This window comes from Pelobates fuscus, chromosome 4, assembly GCF_036172605.1.
Source record: "Pelobates fuscus isolate aPelFus1 chromosome 4, aPelFus1.pri, whole genome shotgun sequence".
Classification (NCBI taxonomy): domain Eukaryota; kingdom Metazoa; phylum Chordata; class Amphibia; order Anura; family Pelobatidae; genus Pelobates; species Pelobates fuscus.
Window position 1 is genome coordinate 330,663,479 of NC_086320.1, and position 21,267 is coordinate 330,684,745.

At 38.3% G+C, this 21,267-nt stretch overlaps 1 protein-coding gene across 3 annotated transcripts in view; it reads left to right on the top strand.

The window, feature by feature from the left end:
- Positions 1-21,267, top strand: part of DGKB (diacylglycerol kinase beta) — a 567,171-nt gene that overhangs the window by 173,795 nt on the left and 372,109 nt on the right. For all 3 annotated transcript variants that reach the window (XM_063452403.1, XM_063452402.1, XM_063452404.1), the window contains exons 7-9: positions 13,598-13,647; positions 14,108-14,182; positions 15,510-15,629. In XM_063452403.1, the coding sequence (XP_063308473.1) occupies positions 13,598-13,647; positions 14,108-14,182; positions 15,510-15,629 (245 nt within the window). The remainder of the gene's footprint in view (positions 1-13,597; positions 13,648-14,107; positions 14,183-15,509; positions 15,630-21,267) is intronic.

A 21,267-nucleotide genomic window follows, 5' to 3' on the forward strand; every position in this document is an offset into this window, starting at 1 on the left:
AAAAAATAATCTTTACTTAAATGTAAATATTTTAGAAAAAATTAGTATTTCAAAATGATATATATTCTATCGTTTTTCACATGATTTATTGCCCCAACAATTTTATAACGGGTAAGGTAATAAATACAAAATTTAATTTGTTAAAATTGTTCTAATTTTTTTATGTTTTGGTATTACTGAACATTTATCTGTACATTGCTTATTACCATGTGTTTAAGTGTAAGGTGTGAACCTGTGTTTTGTAAAATAAATTATGTGATATAAAAAAATATTCTTCTTATTCCAAAATGTCTGACAGTTTCAAATACACTTGTGCATTCGGTTTGAAACAAATTGCATTTAGGAACCTGACCCGCCACCAGTGGCATACATACCGGGGTCGCGGCTGCGACCGGGCCCGGCCGCCCTGCGACCCAGGTATGTACGCTACTGGGCCAGCCTCTTCTCCTGGGGGGCCCAAGAGCCGGCCACCTCAGGGCCCCCTGAGGCTGGCCCTGCTGTCACCAGGCTGGCGGGCGCGCGAGGGAGCACTCTCCCCTGCGTGCTCCCTCTTCAGCTCCCTCTCGCACCACAATGATACCGGAGCCAGAAGATGACGTCATCAGTACGCGGCGCGCGAGGGAGCTGAAGAGGGAGCACGCAGGGGAGAGTGCTCCCTCGCGCGCCCGCAGGACCAGCCAGCCAGGTGACACCACTGGACCCCAGGGAATCCCCTCAGCTCTCCCACAGGTAAGGAGGCTGGGGGGATTAAATAAAAAAAATAAAAAAACGTGTGTGTGTGAGTGTATGTTAGTGAGTGTATGTAAGTGAGTGTATGTTAATGTGAGTGTATCTTAGTGTGAGTGTATGTTAGTGAGTGTGTGTTAGTTTGAGTGTATCTTAGTGTGTGTGTTAGTGTGAGTGTATGCTAGTGTGAGTGTATGCTAGTGTGAGTGTATGTTAGTGTGAGTGTATGTTAGTGTGAGTGTATGTTAGTGTGAGTGTATGCTAGTGTTAGTGTGTGTTAGTGTTAGTGTGTGTTAGTGTGAGTGTGTGTTAGTTTGAGTGTATCTTAGTGTGAGTGTATGTTAGTGAGTGTGTGTTAGTGTGAGTGTATCTTAGTGTGAGTGTATGTTAGTGAGTGTGTGTGAGTGTATGTTAGTGAGTGTGTGTTAGTGTGTGTGTGAGTGTATGTTAGTGTGTGCTAGTGTGTGTGAGTGTGTGTTAGTGAGTGTGTGTGTGTTAGTGAGTGTGTGTGTGTTAGTGAGTGTGTTTGTGTTAGTGTTAGAGTGTGTGTGTGTGTTAGTATTAGAGTGTGTGTGTTAGAGTGTGCATGTTAGTGTTAGAGTGTGTCTGTGTGCGTCTGTTAGTGAGTGTGTATGCATGTTTGTCACTGAGTGTGTATGTATGTATGTCACTGAGTGTGTGTCTGTCAGCTAATGTGTGCGTGTGTGTCTTAAGCACTTACCTTTCTCCAGCGCCGGACTCCCTTGGTGCTGGGGATCTCTCCGCCCCGATCCGCCTCTCAGCTCCGAATGCGCATGCGTGGCAAGAGCCACGCGCGCATTCAAACCGCCCATAGGAAAGCATTACTCAATGCTTTCCTATGGACGTTCAGCGTCTTCTCACTGTGATTTTCACAGTGAGAATCGCAGAAAATCCTCTAGCGGCTGTCAATGAGACAGCCACTAGAGGCTGGATTAACCCTCAGTGAAACATAGCAGTTTCTCTGAAACTGCTATGTTTTCCGCTGCAGGGTTAAAACTAGAGAGACCTGGCACCCAGACCACTTCATTGAGCTGATGTGATCTGGGTGTCTGTAGTGGTCCTTTAAGTGTATGTGTTTATGCATGCACTGGTGTACATACCGTGGTCGCAGCCCTGCGACCAGGTGCCCGCCGCCATGTGTTGCGGCCCCAGCCCGCGCAGAGTAAGCGCGCGCGCAGGGGGAGCCCACGGATCAGTTTTCGCACCGGGGCCCCATGGGTTGTGTGTACGCCACTGCCCATCACTCATGGTGGCGAAAGAGGGGGGAGAGGCAGAAGATTCAAACCATGTTGTAACCTAGGGCCCCAACCCACCGCTCATGGGTGGAGGCAAGGGCAAACACTGCTTTCTTCCAATTGTGCATCCATCTTTTTGCCGGGTAAATGATACACACGCACCCAGCCATCCCCCTGATCTAAAAGACAACATGATTCATCAGACGATACAACCTTCTTCCATTGCTCCATGGTCCAGTTCTGAGACACAAGCCCATTGAAGAAACTTTTGGCTGTGGACAGGGATCATGCAGACCTGGACCCCTGTGCCTGATGTAGAAGATGAGCGGAGTCTTCAGCGTGGAAGTGGATAAGTAGGGCCTGGTGCAGGATAACCACACGCCCCCTGGTGTTGAGCACCAGGGTTTGTGAGGCCACTTATCAAGACCCTGATGCTGCTTATACGGAAGCCAGAGCAGATGAATGCTGAGATGTATTCAGTACTAGAAACAATGTAAGACTAGAATAGACACCAAACAAGAAAACAAGATAAAACTAGTAGAACCCAGAACCAGAGAAGATAGAAAGCAGAACCCAGAACATGTATACAATTCAAAAAGGATACAATAAACACAGTATGGAGAAACTAACTAGTACAAACTATAACCACCTGGGTGCTAATTCTCACTGGTGTTCCCTCAAATACCAATATAAATAGTAATGAAAATAAGGCAGCCAGGAGGTGCCGAAATGTTGGGGGGTTATTTTTGATGCTTGTTTCTGCCCTGTTAGGCGTGAGAACTTTGGTAAATTGTATTGTTAATTATTTTTTGCCTATTTTGTATCACTCTACATTTTTGTATTTCAACCTGTTAATGGTTTATTAAACCTGGTTGAGTATTTATTGTGTATTCTGGTGTGCATTCTCTTACTTATTTTCATTACAATTCAAAAAGGAAACATAAACAGAACATGGGCAGGACAGGACTGTACATGGACTGGGAATACAAAATAAAACAAGACAAGCGATATAAGGCAAAACAAGAGGAGACAAAACTAAGTACTATATAAGTAAAACATTGGAGATTTAGACATACAAAAATGGCCAAGATGTATGCAACCCACCACTGTGCCAAAGTACTCCAAGTATGGTGGGTCCTATCTGCCTAGTTTATGACTAAATAAACAATAAAACACGCACAGTACTTACCTGCAAAGAAAGGGGCAGCGGACAAAAAGCAACTGCCTGCAGGAACCAACTGAAACAAAAGGATTAATGGAAAAGGAAAGGGTGTGGCAACATATACAAACATTTAAAGGAATCCAAAAGAATGGGAATTCCAGAAACAGAATACAGGAATAAACCCAGAAAACCCAGCATAAAGAAAACCAGACATAGAATAGAAAACCAGAAAAAAACATGAAAAACTAAACAAGAATTGTAATACCAGAAGCCATGGTCAGACATCAGAACAGAGCAGAGCAGTTCCTGACACATACGCTGCAAACTGTGATGCACTGTGTGTTCTAACATCCCTATTTGACCCTTGTCAAAGTCACTTAGAGCTTTTAGCTTAATAATTTTTCCTGCTTCCAGCACATTAATTTCAAGAACTGACTGTTCCCTCGCTGCCCAAAATATACCTTTGACAAGTGCCATTATAACAATATAATCAATGTTAATCACTTCCCCTGTACACACTATTTAGTAGTACACTGATTGGCCCTCTTGATTTATCCAAAATGATTGTGGATGATGTGGCATGGACAATGTTGCAAAAAATGGCTATTCTGCTTGATTTTGATGGATATGGTCAAATGCATTGAGGATTCTAATAGATGACATGTTTGCCATTAACCTATCATGTTCCCTATGGACATTTTGTGTGGGTTTCTGTTAGATATTTCTAAATCTATATTTCAGGTATTGTGCATATGTGTAATTGTTATATTATCTATTTGTTTATGTTACATTGTATTAATACTGCTTAATTGTTGTTTAACTGGTATATTTGATTGACAGGAAGAGTTAATGTTATTTGCACACATCATTAAGCCAGGGGAGGTGTATTTAATGTTCCTTTTGCTCTTATGTTTGCAGGGCATATTAGTCTAGTAGTGGTTATATTGTTTTTAAGTATTTTTGAAATCCTTTTAGGAGTTGAACTTACTAAGGCCCTCCCAACTCAACTATTTTTCAATTGTCCCCCTAGTCATCCCCAAATGTTCCTATGTCTCCATTTTACCTTCATTTTAATCTTTATTTCCAGTCGAACTTATGAAATAAAATAAAAAAACACACACAAATTAAAACCACGCTGAAAAAAAAAATCCTGATCCCCAAAAATAATCCATCTTCACCCAGCGAGGGCGCCATGCTGACTGAGTTCCGCTTATAAGGCCGTTCTATGCCCCGCAATTTGACTTACAGCGCTCTGATTGGTAAGGGTGCTCTGATAGCTAGATCTTGAGCTTTGCAGGTAACCAATCAGGTTAGGCTCAAGATTTTCCCATCAGAGCACTGACATGCCCCTACTCACAGCATATCGAGTAGGGGTAGAAGGGAGATGTTAAACTCCCTTATTTACTAATACTAATAAGTAATATTACCATGGGAAATAGGGTGCTATGTACTAAGTATATAATGGGGCACCAATCGTATCAGAATTTAATTCATTCTAATGAAATTTCAAACTGAACAGTATGCACGAATTTCGGCCTAAATGAATGGACAAATTGTATTCATTCTGTTAGGAAGAAATTCAGTAGTTTCGCCGGCATCCTGTCTAAATGGCAGGACGTTTGAACGGCGAATGAAGCAGTGCGAGATCATGGATGAAGAGGTGAGTATTGTGGGAACATTTCTTTGACCACAGGAAATGGAGCAATCTTTAGCTTCTTCTTAGGTTAAAAGTGAGGAATTGTCTCTGTCAGGAATTTCCCCTTTTGTCTTTTGCATCAATTTGCAACTCTCTGTATTTCTCCTCGTCCCCAAACCAGCTGGTGAGGAGCCCCAATGAACGAGACAAGACAATGTAAGGTTCAAGGTGACTTCTGATGTTTAATGGGCTGTGTAACAGGTTATATTCAGCAGGAAACAGGGGTGGTCTTTACAGGCATTATCCAATCCTAATAAAATCGTCTATCTTATCTTAACATCTTAACCTATAGGAAGCTTCCAGGTATATCTTCATGTTTGGGCCTTGCACAAAGCTTAAGTTTCACTATAACTACGCACTTAGAATTAAAGATATTACCTAAGCAGTTCTAAATTACATATTACTATGCAGTTATGATCAAAGGGAGAAACACAGGAAATAAGGCCAACAGCAGAAACATACAGGATATAAGACTAACACTTGTTACACAATGTTCCAAAAATGTTGTCTAGGGGTATATTCACTAAGCATTGTATATAGACAAAGTATATTATTTCAAATAGCTGACATAAAGCTAAAGTTAAAGTAGAGCAATGTATTTGTGAAAGACACTCCAGTGGTAATGGGGAGAAAGTGGGGGGTAACCCCTAATATTATATTAACAATGGAACAAAAGAGTGAAAAAAAAGAGTGAAAAAACAAACAAAATAACAAATAATAAAACTAGACACTACCAGCAGGTGTCACCAAAGGGTTAGGTAAGTAATATCTAAATAGAGTCTAGATTTATACCATATATACAACTTAACTTTTAATGTTGTAATTTGTATAAAATAATAGAGAGAAGCAATAGTTAAAAAGGGGGTAACCAGTTCTAATACTGTCTGTTGATATAAGCTGTGCCTGGAAAGCAACCGCTCTAGTGATACTAGACGAGTGGGAAATTGTCTAAATCCCTTATTAGTTAAAGCCCCTCACTAGTCATATAACGTCTGGCCTACCCAGTAACAAATGTACTATAATACTCAACTGTTACTTTGGAAAGAGTTTAGTAACTTAGTATCCAGCCGTTACAAAATTACAACCTGAAAGTAGGCTTATGCATGGGAGCCGAGCTCAAGTCTAACAGTGGGTTAGTAAGCATGATAGTGCAGGCAGATAGTAAATAAACGTAAAGCTTAGAGACCCTATATATAAAGGTATACAAGCTATGTATTCTAAGCTCCTTTTAGGTCAGGAGCTGGATATTAAATCCAGTGCTGGCATATCATAGGCATGTAGGTAGCAATTAGCAAAAAACAGAAGTCAGGGTAGAGATCCTATCTAAGAAGATTGATCTAATGTGCCTTCGAGGGCACCCCTTAATCAAAAGACCTGCCTATTCTAATTGTGAACCCCAACTGTAGAATAGTAAAAAGTGATGGATGGATGCGGACTGTAAATCCCTATGTTCTGGACGTCTAGGTATACTGTCAATGTAAGATTGCGGCAATTGACGACTAGGTGTCCCTAGTCCCATGCTTACTAACCCACTGTTAGACTTGAGCTCGGCTCCCACACATAAACCTACTTTCAGGTTGGATACTAAGTTACTAAACTCTTTCCAAAGTAACAGTTGAGTATTAGAGCACATTTGTTACTGGGTAGGCCAGACGTTATATGACTAGTGAGGGGCTTTAACTAATAAGGGATTTAGACAATTTCCCACTCTTCTAGTATCACTAGAGCGGTTGCTTTACAGGCACAGCTTATATCAACAGACAGTATTAGAACTGCTTACCCCTATTTTAACTATTGCTTCTCTCTCTTATTTTATTCAAATTACAACATTAAAAGTTAAGTTTTACATATGGTATAAATCTAGACTCTATTTAGATATTACTTACCTAACCCTTTGGTGACACCTGCTGGTAGTGTCTAGTTTCATTAGTTTTTTTATTTTGTTTGGTTTTTTTACTCTTTTTTTCACTCTTTTGTTCCATTGTCAAATAGCTCACATGCTCCAAGTTTGCCAATTTTAAACAGACTGAACATCCTGTCATCTGTAGCTTGAGCCTTGGATCAGTATAGGCAAAGAGTATTATTTCCAACATGGGTCAAACATGGTCAAGCGTAAGAAAAAATACATAAGAAAAAGTAGTCTCTTATATTTTAAAGAAAACTAGATCAGTTAAGAAGAAATGAAGAACAGATCCTGAGAGAGGAAGAGAAGAGGAATCAATAGGAGAAAGTCCAGCATGACAGTGCCGCTTTAATATGTTGGGAATGCGCTTCAATTGTAATAATATATTTGCATAAATGTTGAAAATTATTTAATTTTGTGAAAAATATTGAAATGTAATAATTAGATGTTACTAAACACATATATATATATATATATATATATATATATATATTTAGCCAATGCACTTTTTAATTTGCAGATATTTGAACCCTAAGTGAGAATTCCCCAGTCTCTTATCACACCTTTTTTTTTTCCTTTAAATGTATTTTTGATATATTTTTTTAAATTCTTTATTTTGGTAGTGCATTGTTAAGTTTATAGGTACACATAAACATGTCAATGGAGAGCAGTACAGAGTGTCATAAGAAATAATATTATACACGTTGAGATTGCTGCACTTTTTTGTTTTTTTTTTAAAGGAAAAGAAAATATTAACAATAGGTAGTATTCAGTGCTTGAGGAGAGAAAAAAGTAGAGAGTATACTGCCATAGGCTACACACTGACTATGATTGCAAGGTTCAAAGATTCAATCTGGGTAATGAAACGATGAACTGTTTACAGCTTGCCAGTGGATAGGAAATCTAGACATACAGATAGACATGTATTCAAGATGTAATCGATTATTAGTAAAGATCATGACATAGACTGGCAGCTATGAAAGAGCATGACTAATATAACAGTAGAACATGCTTTAGTAGATATTAATAAGTAAAACCACTGTTAGTAGACCTGGCTTTATGTGTGTGCAAGCTTGGGACCATGTACAGGTCTTGAGTTAGATCTAGCGGTTTCTGCGTTAGGATGTCAGTAGTGTGAGTGCTGCCCTCCTCATTTTAGGGGGCGGGGGGATGACTGCCTTCGTGCATGGTTAACCTCTCGGTGAAGGTGTTACCCCTAACCAAGGGGGTAGCGGGGAGGGGGGGGGGGTGTTTACGATTCGGTGACTGAGTATGTCTGGCTGTATGGAACCGGACTAGGGCCATAGATGGCATTGCTTCATGAATACCTGGTTGTGTTATAGTGAGCCTGGTCTCTCTATTCCTAGGTGACCCAGGTCAAAGATCGTACCCTCGTGTGGGTGATTCTGCAGTAATAAACAAAAATATATAAAAACATACGGTAAAAACAAGTGAACAAAATCATAGCAGTTAAACTTTACAACTCTGCAACTCTGCAGCCTAGGGCTGCTGGTTCAGTGAGTCCCTCCAGTGGGTTTGGGTTGGGGCTGGTGGTGTCCCTGCCAGTCAGGTGTCAGGTGGACCGTCGGCTGCAGTTCTTGGCACAAATGGTACCACATTGGATGGGTCCCATCCGTGGGTGCGATTTGAGTCCACTGGGCTGCCGTCGCCTCCTGCATGTCCAGAGCTGTGAGGAACGCTGGGATATCAGTCCCTGTGGTTAGCTTTTGTATGGTCCCCTTGTGTGAGACAAGGAGGGATCGTGGGGGTCCCCACCTGTAGGACACTCCTGCTGCCCGCAGTCGGGCGATGACAGAGTTCAGGGATTTTCGCCACTGCAGTGTGGCTTTGGATAAGTCCTGGTAAAAGGACAATTGTGAGTCTTCAAATGTAAGTGGGGTCTTGTTCCTTACCGCTGTCATTATTTGCCCCTTGTCTTGAGGTAGTGCGCAGCGGAGTATGACGTCGCCCGGTGTTGTGGAAGTGGTTGTGGTGGGCGTCGGTAGGCGATATATCCCAGCGATGTTTATTTTTTTGGCGGTAGCGGGTGGCAGCACTGTGGCTAGCAGCCTTCACACGTAGTGTGGCAGTTCCTCCTGAGGGACGGTGGTCAGGATGCCCCTTATCTTTACGTGGTTGCGGCGGTACCTGTCCTCCTGCGCTGCCACCTGTAGTGAAAGAGCCTGTTGGGCTGCTTGTAGTTGGAGTATAGATGCCTGCATGGTGGAGGTGTCTTGGCGGAGCTCTTTAATATCTGCTTCAGTTGCCTCCAGTCTGCCTGTGAGTTGTTGCATGGAGGATTTTAGGATGGGCAGGTCAGCAGCGAGTAGGCTTTGAATGTCCTGTAGCATGGTGTATAGGATTTGGAGGTCCTGTTTGGTTGCAGGATCAGTGCTACCTGCTGATGCTGTGGGCTGTTGCTGTGTGTCCTCCGCTGGGCTCTGTATTTGGGATGTTTCAGGAGCAGCAGTGTGGGGAGACCCTGGTGAAGGTGGGTATTCGGCGGCCGCCATCTTGGCTGAGGTGTGCCGCTGGAGCATAGCTCTGATGTCCCTCTGTTCTGGTGCATTACCGGGTGTAGGTTTCTGGTTTCTGCGCCCTATGGATGTATTGGCAGGTGCTGTATGAGTCGACCACAGCTCTGCTGCGTTTCCCTCAGGATCCCCGCCCCAGAGATACTCGAGGTATATATATTTTTATATATGATATACTTTTTGATATTTTAATATGTTGAAAAAATCTTTTTAAAAGTATATCCAAAAATATGAGATTATTTCTAAAGCTTATCCAACTATATTAAATCATGGTCTAAAAGTGTACAAGGTTCCACCAATGTGGCATTAGCATTTCTTTGGCAAATTTATCATCCCTGAAACTGGGGTGTTTAATGTAGACCAGGGGTGCCCAAAAGGTTGATCCCCAGATGTTTTAGAAATACAGCTTCCATGATGCTTTGTCATTCTAAAACCATTTGAAAGGCATGCAAAGTATCATGGAAGTTGTAGTTCTAGAGCATCTCGGGATCTACCTCTTGGGCACCCCTGATGTAGAGCGTCCTTTTACACTGATTAGATAACAGGAAAAGTTCTCTCAGAAAGTGTTTGAATAGTGTAGTTGTGATCACTTTGACATCATTAGTAGCTCATCGACAGCCATTAAAATGTTCATAAATATTGAAAATTAAATTGTACTTCACTCTAGTTATTTTTTTTAATTGTCTGAATGTTGTTTGAAAAGGTGAGATAATATAAAACAGAAATAAACAAAATATTATTGTATGATGAAAAGTGTACTTTTCAATTTAAAAAGCATTACCGGTAAACCACTCTTTTATTAACTGCTTAAGTACGGGTTATTTTAAAAATTAAAAAAGCACTTTTTTGATTAAGCATTTTTACTAAACAATGGATTTGGGGAGATGAAAAACATCTTCTAAAGTGTTGGTTAAAAAAAAGTAGGCGATTGTTTTCGGCCTCGGAGATTTGGGGCACTGTGAGTGTTGACTCCAGAGCTGACTATTTAGTGAGCGTACATTGTAATATTTAAAAGCCGTTTAATAAAATCACTTTTCCTCTAGCAGACATAAAACACACTTCGCAGATTTCTTTCGTTGAATAAAAGTGCACCCTGCTGGATGTCTTAAGCAATCACATCATTTCTTTATAATAGAATTGTTTTTATAAAATGTTCGTATGTCTTCTCTGTGTAGCTTATTATTAAATATTTACGCAAGCAGCTGTAGATCGATTGACGTTATTCTACCTAAAATACATAGTCCAGTGAGTCATAATTGGCCCTTTGTGTCAGTCTATTCAACAAAATAAATAAATAACTTGTCTGAAATCATTTACCACAATTCTATAATCATTTTTTTTCCTAAAAGCAATCAAAAGGCACAAATGCATACCAATTATCTTTCAAGCATTATAATGAAAAATCTAAACGAGTGACTTTTCATCATCAAAGTAATGTTCAGATTAGCACAATAATTAGGAGAGTCTGATATGTAGTTATAGTTTCCCATAGAATGGATTTGTTTTTGACAGCCATGTTTCCAAATGTGGAACAGGCATTTTGTGACAATTCAAGAACCTGGGTGGCCGTATGCATGTGATTAGAGGTCTAGTCTATTCACAGTAACCATATGTACCTGGCAGTTAGTAAATCCAAGTTCTCTAAAGGGTGAATAGATATAGTAGGAGTTATAACAATCCACAGCTAAAGCGACATAAATTGCCCATGTCTGACAAGTAAATATTTCAGAATCTCACATTTCAGTTGCTTCTGTTTGATTTTATTTATGTTTGTACCCAAAAGCAGAATACATTTATGCTATGCCTCTTTTTTGTAAATAACAATGCAAACATTAACAGGACACACATAAAATGTTTAGAATCACGTTAAGGTTTGGAATTATGTTTAGAATTTAGAACAGTACTAGGATTAGAGTTAGCGTAATGTCTAATCTTAGTGTTAGAGCTAGTGGTGGGAAAGGAATAGAGCTAGAGTAGAATTAGAATTAAGAATTAAGGATAGGGTTAATAGAGTTAGTGTTAGCCAGGGGCTAGAATTACGGCTATAGGGTGTACGTGCTAAATTTAGACTGGGAGTAGGGTTAATATTAGGAGAAGATTTAGAATTAGTGTTTAAGGTTATTATCAGGTTTATGTTTAGAATCAGGTTCATTGCTGGAGTTAGGTTTAGAGCTCAGGTTATGGCTTGGGATAGAACTTGAGTAAGGCCTAGGGCAGGGCTCAGATAAGGTTTCAAATAAAATCTAGGGTCCGAGGTAAGGTTAGAGGAACACTCATTGAACCACAACCACTATGCTACAATCTCTAAATAGATGGTACATGCCAAAATAGCATTCACGTGAATACCAGGACCTGAGGTTTGCAGCAGAACATTGCCCAGAGCATGACATTTCCTATGCCGGCTTACCTTTTTCCCATAGTGCATCCTGCAGCCTTGCTTTCCCAGATAAAGAAAACACACATACCTGATCTGAGAGAAAACGTGATTCATCAGACCAGGCAACCTTCTTCTGTAGCTCCATAGTACGTGCTTTCAGTGATGATCAAGGGTCATCATAGGCATTTTGACCAGTCTGGAGCTACACAGGCCCATATGCAACAAAATGGGATGCACTGTGTGTTCCATGACACCTTTCCAGTTTTCCAGCAATTTAAACTACTGTAGCCCTTCAATTTAATTGGACCAGACAGGCTAGCTTTAACCCACCACGTGCATCAATAAGCCTTGGGCACCCATGACTGTTACACTGGTTAACAGGTTGTCCTTCCTTGCACTACTTTTGGTAGGTACAAGCCACTGCATACCGGGAACATCCCACAAGAATTTTGGAGACATTCTGACCCAGTCGTCTAGCCATCACTATTTGGACCATGCCAAAGTCACTCAGATATTTTTGTTTTCTCATTTTTCTTGCTTCCAACACAAGGAATTCAAGAACAGATTGTTAATTTGCTGCCTAATATATCCCATCCCTTGACAGGGGCCATTTTAACATGATAAAAACGTTATTCACTTCACCTGTCAATGGTTTTACTTTTGTGGTCTATCAGTGTATAACACAACATACATATACGAAGATTAGAAGGAAATGTTTAGAACTGAACTCACAATTATTTGTATGTGCTTAAAGGACCACTCTAGTGCCAGGAAAACATACTCGTTTTCCTGGCACTAGAGTGCCCTGAGGGTGCCCCCACCCTCAGGGACCCCCTCCCGCCCGGCTCTGGAAAGGGGAAAGTGTTTAAAACTTACCTTTTTCCAGTGGTGGGCGGGGAGCTCTCCTCCTCCGATCCTCCTCTTCTCCTCCCCGTCGGCTGAATGCGCACGCGCGGCACGAGCTGAGCGCGCATTCAGCCAGTCACATAGGAAAGCATTCATAATGCTTTCCTATGGACGCTTGCGTGCTCTCACTGTGATTTTCACATTGAGAATCACGCAACCCCATCTTGCGGCATGTGAGACAGCCACTAGAGGAAATACAACTGTGAGTGGGCTTCTTGGAACTGCACTGTCAATGGTGCCATGTTTAAAGTTGCACTGCTTAATTCTCTTCCATTTAGGGCTAAATCACTTTTGTTCACCTGTTATTGCAGCCCTAGCCACACCTCATCTGACTGTAACTCCCACAACCTGCATTAAAAAAAATCATTTCCAATCAAATGTTAACTTACCTTAAAAGTTTTTACCTAATGCACTGTAATTTTAACTGTAATCAAACGCAGGAAGCTCTTGCAAGGTCTGGCAAGCTATTAACAGTACTGGAGATAATAAATTCTAAATTAAACAGACTGTGCAATAAATGAAGTGTAAACATTAGATCTCGCTTTACAGGATGTGTTTAGAAAGGCTGTGCAAGTCACGTGTAGGGAGGTGTGACTAGGTCTGCAAAAACAAAGTGATTTAACTCCTAAATGACAGATAATTAAGCAGTGAGACTGCAGGGATATAATTTATGCACCAAAACTGCTTCATTAAGCTAAGTTGTTTTCGTGACTGAAGTGTCTTTTAAACTCAAATTATTCACTGAAAAGGAGTATAATAGTGAAATGTAAGTTGTTTTGGAGGTTTGGTCAATAAGCTGTGAAATGTGGTAAAATGGCTACTGAAGATATAGGCTGAAAAAGTTGGAAAAATTACCAAGTGGAAAAAAATAGTCAAATCTGTCGAACAGTCAGCAACTCAGCTGTCTGTATATCACAACTCCCAATATAGTGAGTTTAACAGTAGTAAAAATAGTATGTGACTACACAAAAGTGTATTGCAGTTAATTAAACAGTGCACTTTAACTTACCAGAAAATTCTGTGTATTGTTGTTACAGTTATGTTTCGGCTATACGACACAGATGGGAATGGCTACTTGGACAGCACGGTAATTACAATTAATTTCAATATATTTGTTCAATTAATAGTTCAATGAATATAAAATAAAGTGCATGCAACTCCTATTATATGTGACGTAGCATATTGTTGCATATTATTGAAATGGTTTTCATTTGTACATATGACCCTGTAATTTGAAATGTGTTGAAATAAAAGTTGAATTTGAGTATAATGATTACCATTAATAGCAAAGTCAAAATTATAAAAGCATGTAAATGATCATGTCTTTTCCAAGTTTCATTTGAATACAATTTATACATTAGGCGTAGTTTTTTTATTTTTATTTTCTAATTAGCAAATAATGATTAATTGCTTTCCAAAACAAAATAAAACACATCAAATTGCGCATAGTGAAACATGTAAAGTATAAAAATCAAGGTTTGCAAATTAGTTCTGCAAAATTTAGTTTGGATTGGCTTAAATGTTTTATTTATTTTATTCTTTTTCAGGAGCTTGAAAGTATCATCACACAGATGATGCATGTTGCTGAATATTTGGAATGGGATGTCACAGAGCTGTGCCCTGTAAGCGCTATATTTTATTAATAGCATTGTACTTTGAATATATATATATTCACCATATGCACAAAATATTGCACTGGTGGACTTCAATAATATTTGGTCCAAAACAACGTTTAGCAGATAATCCACACTATATAAAAACGGCACTCTAGGGACCTCTTGGTAAAGAACACAAATTGCTATTTATTTAATCAACGTTTCATTGTGATAGCTCAAACCTTCTTCAAAAGTTTGTGCTGTCCAACTGATAAATAAATAATAATTTGTGTTCTTTACCAAGGAGTCCCTAGAGTGCCGTTTTTATGTAGTATATGTGTATCAAACTCCAAAGAGCTAATACAATTTCTTAACCACCAAATGTGTTGCAAATAATTTGAATAGTCCATCCTCTGACCTCATCCCACATATAGCAGGGCACAGAAGAGAGCTAACATTTCACTGCTCTCTTTTTAAGTGGATATGCATTGAAATATGCTGATCAGTGGAGGCTGGTCCACAGGGGCAGGTGGGGAAGTGCCCTTTCTGGTTTTGTTGCAAAAAAAAATATCTAATCTATTGGCATGTTAAGGACTAATGTTAAGTGTGTGTTAGAAATACGTCTGTCTGTCATCATTTATCTGCAGTTTCCACACCACCTGCCTATATTAATGGCTGTAGATATTGCTTGAACTGCGCATCAGTAAGTGGAGTTAGACCCCTGTTACGCTTTGTTTATCTGAGTGGTTATTTTTTGTTTGCCATTTCATTTTTATTTTACCATTTTACACATCTTGCATTATCTGATTTCTGTCATTGGTAAGACTAGTCTATGAATATGGTATAACGGAGTATTGTGTGCAATATATAGATGTGTTCAAATATATTATTTTTACCAAAAAAAAAGGCAGTTTTGAGCTTGCAAGTTGAAACGTTATTGTATTTGGTTTCTCACTCTGTCTAATACAAGAAAGTATAATTTCTGAGACAGGAACTTGAGCAGGATTAACTATTGTTCATTTACAACAAGAATGAGATAGTTTATTGGAGAATGTTATAGAACGTTTGAGAACATATTCCACTTCACTAAGTTTCAATGAGAAATAAAAGATATGGAGTCTGATTGGGCTAATATTGTTAAAATACGTTATGTGTCACCTTTTAATTTAAAACTTAAGAAATAAAATTGAAGGACATACTTGTTATCTGACTACTTGTAAACTACTTATTACTAATATATGTCCAAGTTTTTAGTTCCTCCACAATGATGAAAGTAAATACTTTACAGTTTTACAATCACTTAGAAGTGTAAAATAATTGATAAATGTTTGCTTTTTTTCTATTACATCTACAGATACTCCGTGAAATGATGGAAGAAATTGATTATGACCATGATGGAACTGTTTCACTAGATGAATGGATCCAGGGAGGGATGACAACAATCCCCCTACTCGTCCTTCTTGGGTTAGAAAATGTAAGTGCTATTATTGTGATAATAAAGTGATAATAATTATTATCCCAAATAAATCTGCAGAGATTTGGAACAGAGCTAAGAACTAATACGTCTGACCACATATTTCAATATATATTTGCTTGGTAGGTTATTCCTTAAAAATGAGTTTATTGTAACTTACAATTAATCAGCATAGTATGGCAGAGTCAGAAGCAAATGTCAGTTTAAATTAATTATATATTGAAAAAAATTGTTAAAAGGAATAGTAGAGTGCCTTAAATTTCTAAGAAGTAATATTTTAAGCCACGTTAACAACCCTCTTGTTAAACACCAAATTATCCACTAACATAAAATAAATATAGAGTAAAGGCTCTTGCGTCGGAACTTAAGAGAGAATTCAGTTCATACAGGGAGTGCAGAATTATTAGGCAAGTTGTATTTTTGAGGATTAATTGTATTATTGAACAACAACCATGTTCTCAATGAACCCAAAATACTCATTAATATCAAAGCTGAATATTTTTGGAAGTAGTTTTTAGTTTGTTTTTAGTTTTAGCTATTTTAGGGGGATATCTGTGTGTGCAGGTGACTATTACTGTGCATAATTATTAGGCAACTTAACAAAAAACAAATATATACCCATTTCAATTATTTATTTTTACCAGTGAAACCAATATAACATCTCAACATTCACAAATATACATTTCTGACATTCAAAAACAAAACAAAAACAAATCAGTGACCAATATAGCCACCTTTCTTTGCAAGGACACTCAAAAGCCTGCCATCCATGGATTCTGTCAGTGTTTTGATCTGTTCACCATCAACATTGCGTGCAGAAGCAACCACAGCCTCCCAGACACTGTTCAGAGAGGTGTACTGTTTTCTCTCCTTGTAAATCTCACATTTGATGATGGACCACAGGTTCTCAATGGGGTTCAGATCAGGTGAACAAGGAGGCCATGTCATTAGCTTTTCTTCTTTTATACCCTTTCTTGACAGCCACGCTGTGGAGTACTTGGACGCGTGTGATGGAGCATTGTCCTGCATGAAAATCATGTTTTTCTTGAAGGATGCAGACTTCTTCCTGTACCACTGCTTGAAGAAGGTATCTTCCAGAAACTGGCAGTAGGACTGGGAGTTGAGCTTGACTCCATCCTCAACCCGAAAAGGCCCCACAAGCTCATCTTTGATGATACCAGCCCAAACCAGTACTCCACCTCCACCTTGCTGTCGTCTGAGTCGGACTGGAGCTCTCTGCCCTTTACCAATCCAGCCACGGGCCCATCCATCTGGCCCATCAAGACTCACTCTCATTTCATCAGTCCATAAAACCTTAGAAAAATCAGTCTTGAGATATTTCTTGGCCCAGTCTTGACGTTTCAGCTTGTGTGTCTTGTTCAGTGGTGGTCGTCTTTCAGCCTTTCTTACCTTGGCCATGTCTCTGAGTATTGCACACCTTGTGCTTTTGGGCAATCCAGTGATGTTGCAGCTCTGAAATATGGCCAAACTGGTGGCAAGTGGCATCTTGGCAGCTGCACGCTTGACTTTTCTCAGTTCATGGGCAGTTATTTTGCGCCTTGGTTTTTCCACACGCTTCTTGCGACCCTGTTGACTATTTTGAATGAAACGCTTGATTGTTCGATGATCACGCTTCAGAAGCTTTGCAATTTTTAATTTTTGCTGCATCCCTCTGCAAGATATCTCACTATTTTTGACTTTTCTGAGCCTGTCAAGTCCTTCTTTTGACCCATTTTGCCAAAGGAAAGGAAGTTGCCTAATAATTATGCACACCTGATATAGGGTGTTGATGTCATTAGACCACACCCCTTCTCAGTACAGAGATGCACATCACCTAATATGCTTTATTGGTAGTAGGCTTTCGAGCCTATACAGCTTGGAGTAAGACAACAATAAAGAGGATGATGTGGTGAAAATACTAATTTGCCTAATAATTCTGCACTCCCTGTATTTCAGAGAGTCGCAGATTTCCTCCACGGGCATTTATCACCTTGTGTTCCTGTTTCATTAGCTATTTTTGTCATAATCACTTATGCAAGATAATTATGAATGATTCACAAACACCGTGACAGTCCCAGGGTTAGTCAACCTTCGGCACTCCAGATGGTTTGGACTACACCTCCCATGATACTTTGCCAGCATTAGTGATGTTAGAGCATTATGGGAGATGTAGTCCACAACATCTGGAGTGCCGAAGGTTGCCTACCCCTGGCTACAAAACTGTCATTAGATCCTGAAGATAATATAGCAGAAACGTGGAACCGCACTCAAACCCATTTGAAATGTATCTGGGTGCACCAGACCAGTCCCAGTACCAGGAACCAAATACTTGATGAGGAAAAATAGAAGAGAATTCCAGGCACTCTCAGGATACAAAAAGGCAAATTTATTGAACCCACTGCAACATGTCGACCTACACGGTCTTTGTCAAGCTTGGACTTCTCTTCTAATTTTCCTCATTAGATCCTGAAGAGTCCTTTCAAAAAGGACAGGCAGCGTAAGACAACAGATAACCTATTAATCAATGTAACCAGGTGATCTACCTACCCACCATCATGATAAAATGAAATGAATATGGCACTCTCTATAATTAAACGCTTATTTAGATTCCTTAAACATTAACAATACATTCTTTATAAACTGAAATGAACTGAAAACAAATTCATTTGGAATTAATAAAAACATAGATTTTTTTTTGGAGAACAAATTAGGGACTTATCTACTAAGCAACTGAAATTGCAAAAATTATAAAAAGAAATTTTTCAGATGTTTGTTCTTTCAGCTGTTTAGTAGATAGCTCCCTAATTTGGTACCCTATGCTTATGTGGACTTGCCATTATTAAGGGTACCAAATTATGGACTTATCTACTATACAATTGAAAGAGCACATTTACGTAAAAGGGCTTTTCTTATGTTTGCTCTTTAAGCTGTTAAGTAAAAAGCTCCATAATTTTGTATACTGTGTATATCATATCCATTCTATATACTTGGAACACATACATTCAATATACATGAAACATATACATCCTATATACATGCAGCACATACATTTAATATATATACCGCATATACGTTCTATATACATGCAGCACACATTTTATATGCACATATCAGATTGCCATGTTTAAGTGTACCAAATTAAAGAGGTTGCTGTAGGTAGTTTTATATACTCGTATTCCTAATTATGGCAGTACTACATAAGGCTGGGGTACCAAATTAGGAAGCCATGTACTAAACCAGGGGTCGGGAACCTTTGGCCCTCCAGATGTTTTGGACTACATCTCCCATAATGCTCTTACAGCCAAAATGCTGGCAAAGCATCAAGGGAGATGTAGTCCAAAACATCTGGAGGGCCGAAGGTTCCCCACCCCTGTACTAAACAGTTGAAAGATCAATAATAAGAAAATAGATTTTTCTTAAACCACTTCTTTAGTTGTTTAATAGATAAGTACCGTGTGGTACAGTTAATTATGGCATTCTCATGTAAGGATATGTTACCAAATTCAGGAGTTATGTACTAAATAGTTGGCAGAGCAAATATAATAAAATAACATTTTTAAATTTGCTCTTTTGGTCCTTAATATGGTACCTTTAATTATGGCAATCCCATGTAACGATATCAAATGAGGAGTTATCTACTAAACAGCTGAATGATCAAAATGAAGAAAAAAAGCTATTGGGAATAATGGCATTCAAATTTCATTTCAGCCCCCACATTTTTCCCAATTTGAGTTCGTTCTAAATCGATAATTTCTTCATTTCAGACAAACCGAAATTATAAAATTAACAAACCAAACTTAAACTAAACTAAACAAAATTGTATCTCGCATACATCTCTAGTTTTACCCGTTGATTACATTTATCAATCTCATTTTCTTTTCCTTTCGTTTTTCTTTCAGCAATGGAAATTAAATACCCATACATGTTTTTTTTTTTTTTTAAATCACATAGACTTAGTACAGTGTACGATTTTAAAATTGATTTCTTTGTTATATTTTTTAACTTGGTTAAGTTTTCATTTTCATACTGTCATTTGAACCAGACTTCCAATAAATATAGAAAATATCCCTTAAATAAAGTATTTCATAATTATCAAAATATATATATTTTTTTTATTCTGAAAGCATGCACTGCCTGATAATGAAAACTTGCTGGCAAGAAGTAAATCCTACTTTGTGATTTCTGAAATGACCCTCACTGATGTCACGATAATAAATCTAAACTTTAATAAAACATAAAGATTATAAAATACATTCATTTTGTGCACATTATCACTTGTCATACTGTAGCTGCATCATATCAAAATAATTATTTTATTCACATGCTGTGAATCATACTACTCCAGAGTGTGTAATATGCCCCCAAATAGCTTTCAAATACGAATAAGGGTTCACCTGTATTGTATAGCATTTGTTTGTAAAATGCAATACAGTATAAACATTATGTGTTCAATTTGCTTAACAGAAAGTTTCATTATATTTCATGTTAACTGTACAAAAAGTTAAACTAACTGTATAATGTTATATGACCACTAGATGGCAGACTTAGACTGAGGAGACCTTTACTACCTAATTACCACTTTCACTTTGTTAACATACCCACATTTGTATAATCTTTGTATTTTTAAAATATTTCATATATACAATGTGGCATTCAATTACATTTTAAAGAGATATATATGATTTTCTTTATTGAGATTAAGTAGCAACACTCTTGTTTTGTTACATTTCAACAATAGATAGAATAATTTAAATACATGCATTTCTAATATGCAGAGTGTTAAAGGGAAACTATAGTTCCAGGAAAACAAACTAATTTTCCTGGCACTGTAGCTTCCACCTCTGTCCTAGAAAGTATTGTTTAAATATATTTTTAATTTCAACATGCTTAGGTTGCTCACTATTTAATAGAAATAAAAATGAAAAATTTGATTGGATGAAAAAAAATGTTTTCCAAATAATGAAGTTACAGATAAGGAAACAGTGTCACAAATAAATGTATATATTTTATAATTATAATATATTTTGTCACATTGCCATAACAATGCTCATTCTATATCACCTTCATTGCAGCCATGTTACACTGATACATGCACATATACACTGATCAGCCACAACAATAAAACTGAAAAAATAAACAAACTCACTAATTCAGTGTAAAGTGGAAAAACATACAAAGTGAAGGTAAGAAATAAATTAACTAAACAAATTTCAATACTGCAGATAGAACATAGGACTCCTCCAAGTCCTCAAAAGAATATACAAAAACAAGGTATCTACAGTAGAAAAAGTAACAAAATACTCATAGAGTAATATTGTATAATTACCATAAGTGAAACTGGATGAAAGAGGAGGGGACTTAATGATGAAACTTAGGAAAAGAGAGGGATTTTGGATCTATAAGTTAAGAACTATGCAACCTAGGGGTCTGAGCGTCGATTTAGTATGTTTTCTTAAAATTCTCCCATTTTTATAATTATTTTCACAATTATTACAACAATAAAACTGCCTGCCTAATATTATGTAGATCTCCATTGTGTTGCCAAAACTCTGATGCATGGAGGCATGGACTCCACAAGACCTCTGAACGAGTCCTGTGATATCTGACACCAAGATATTAGCAGCTTATTCTTTAAATC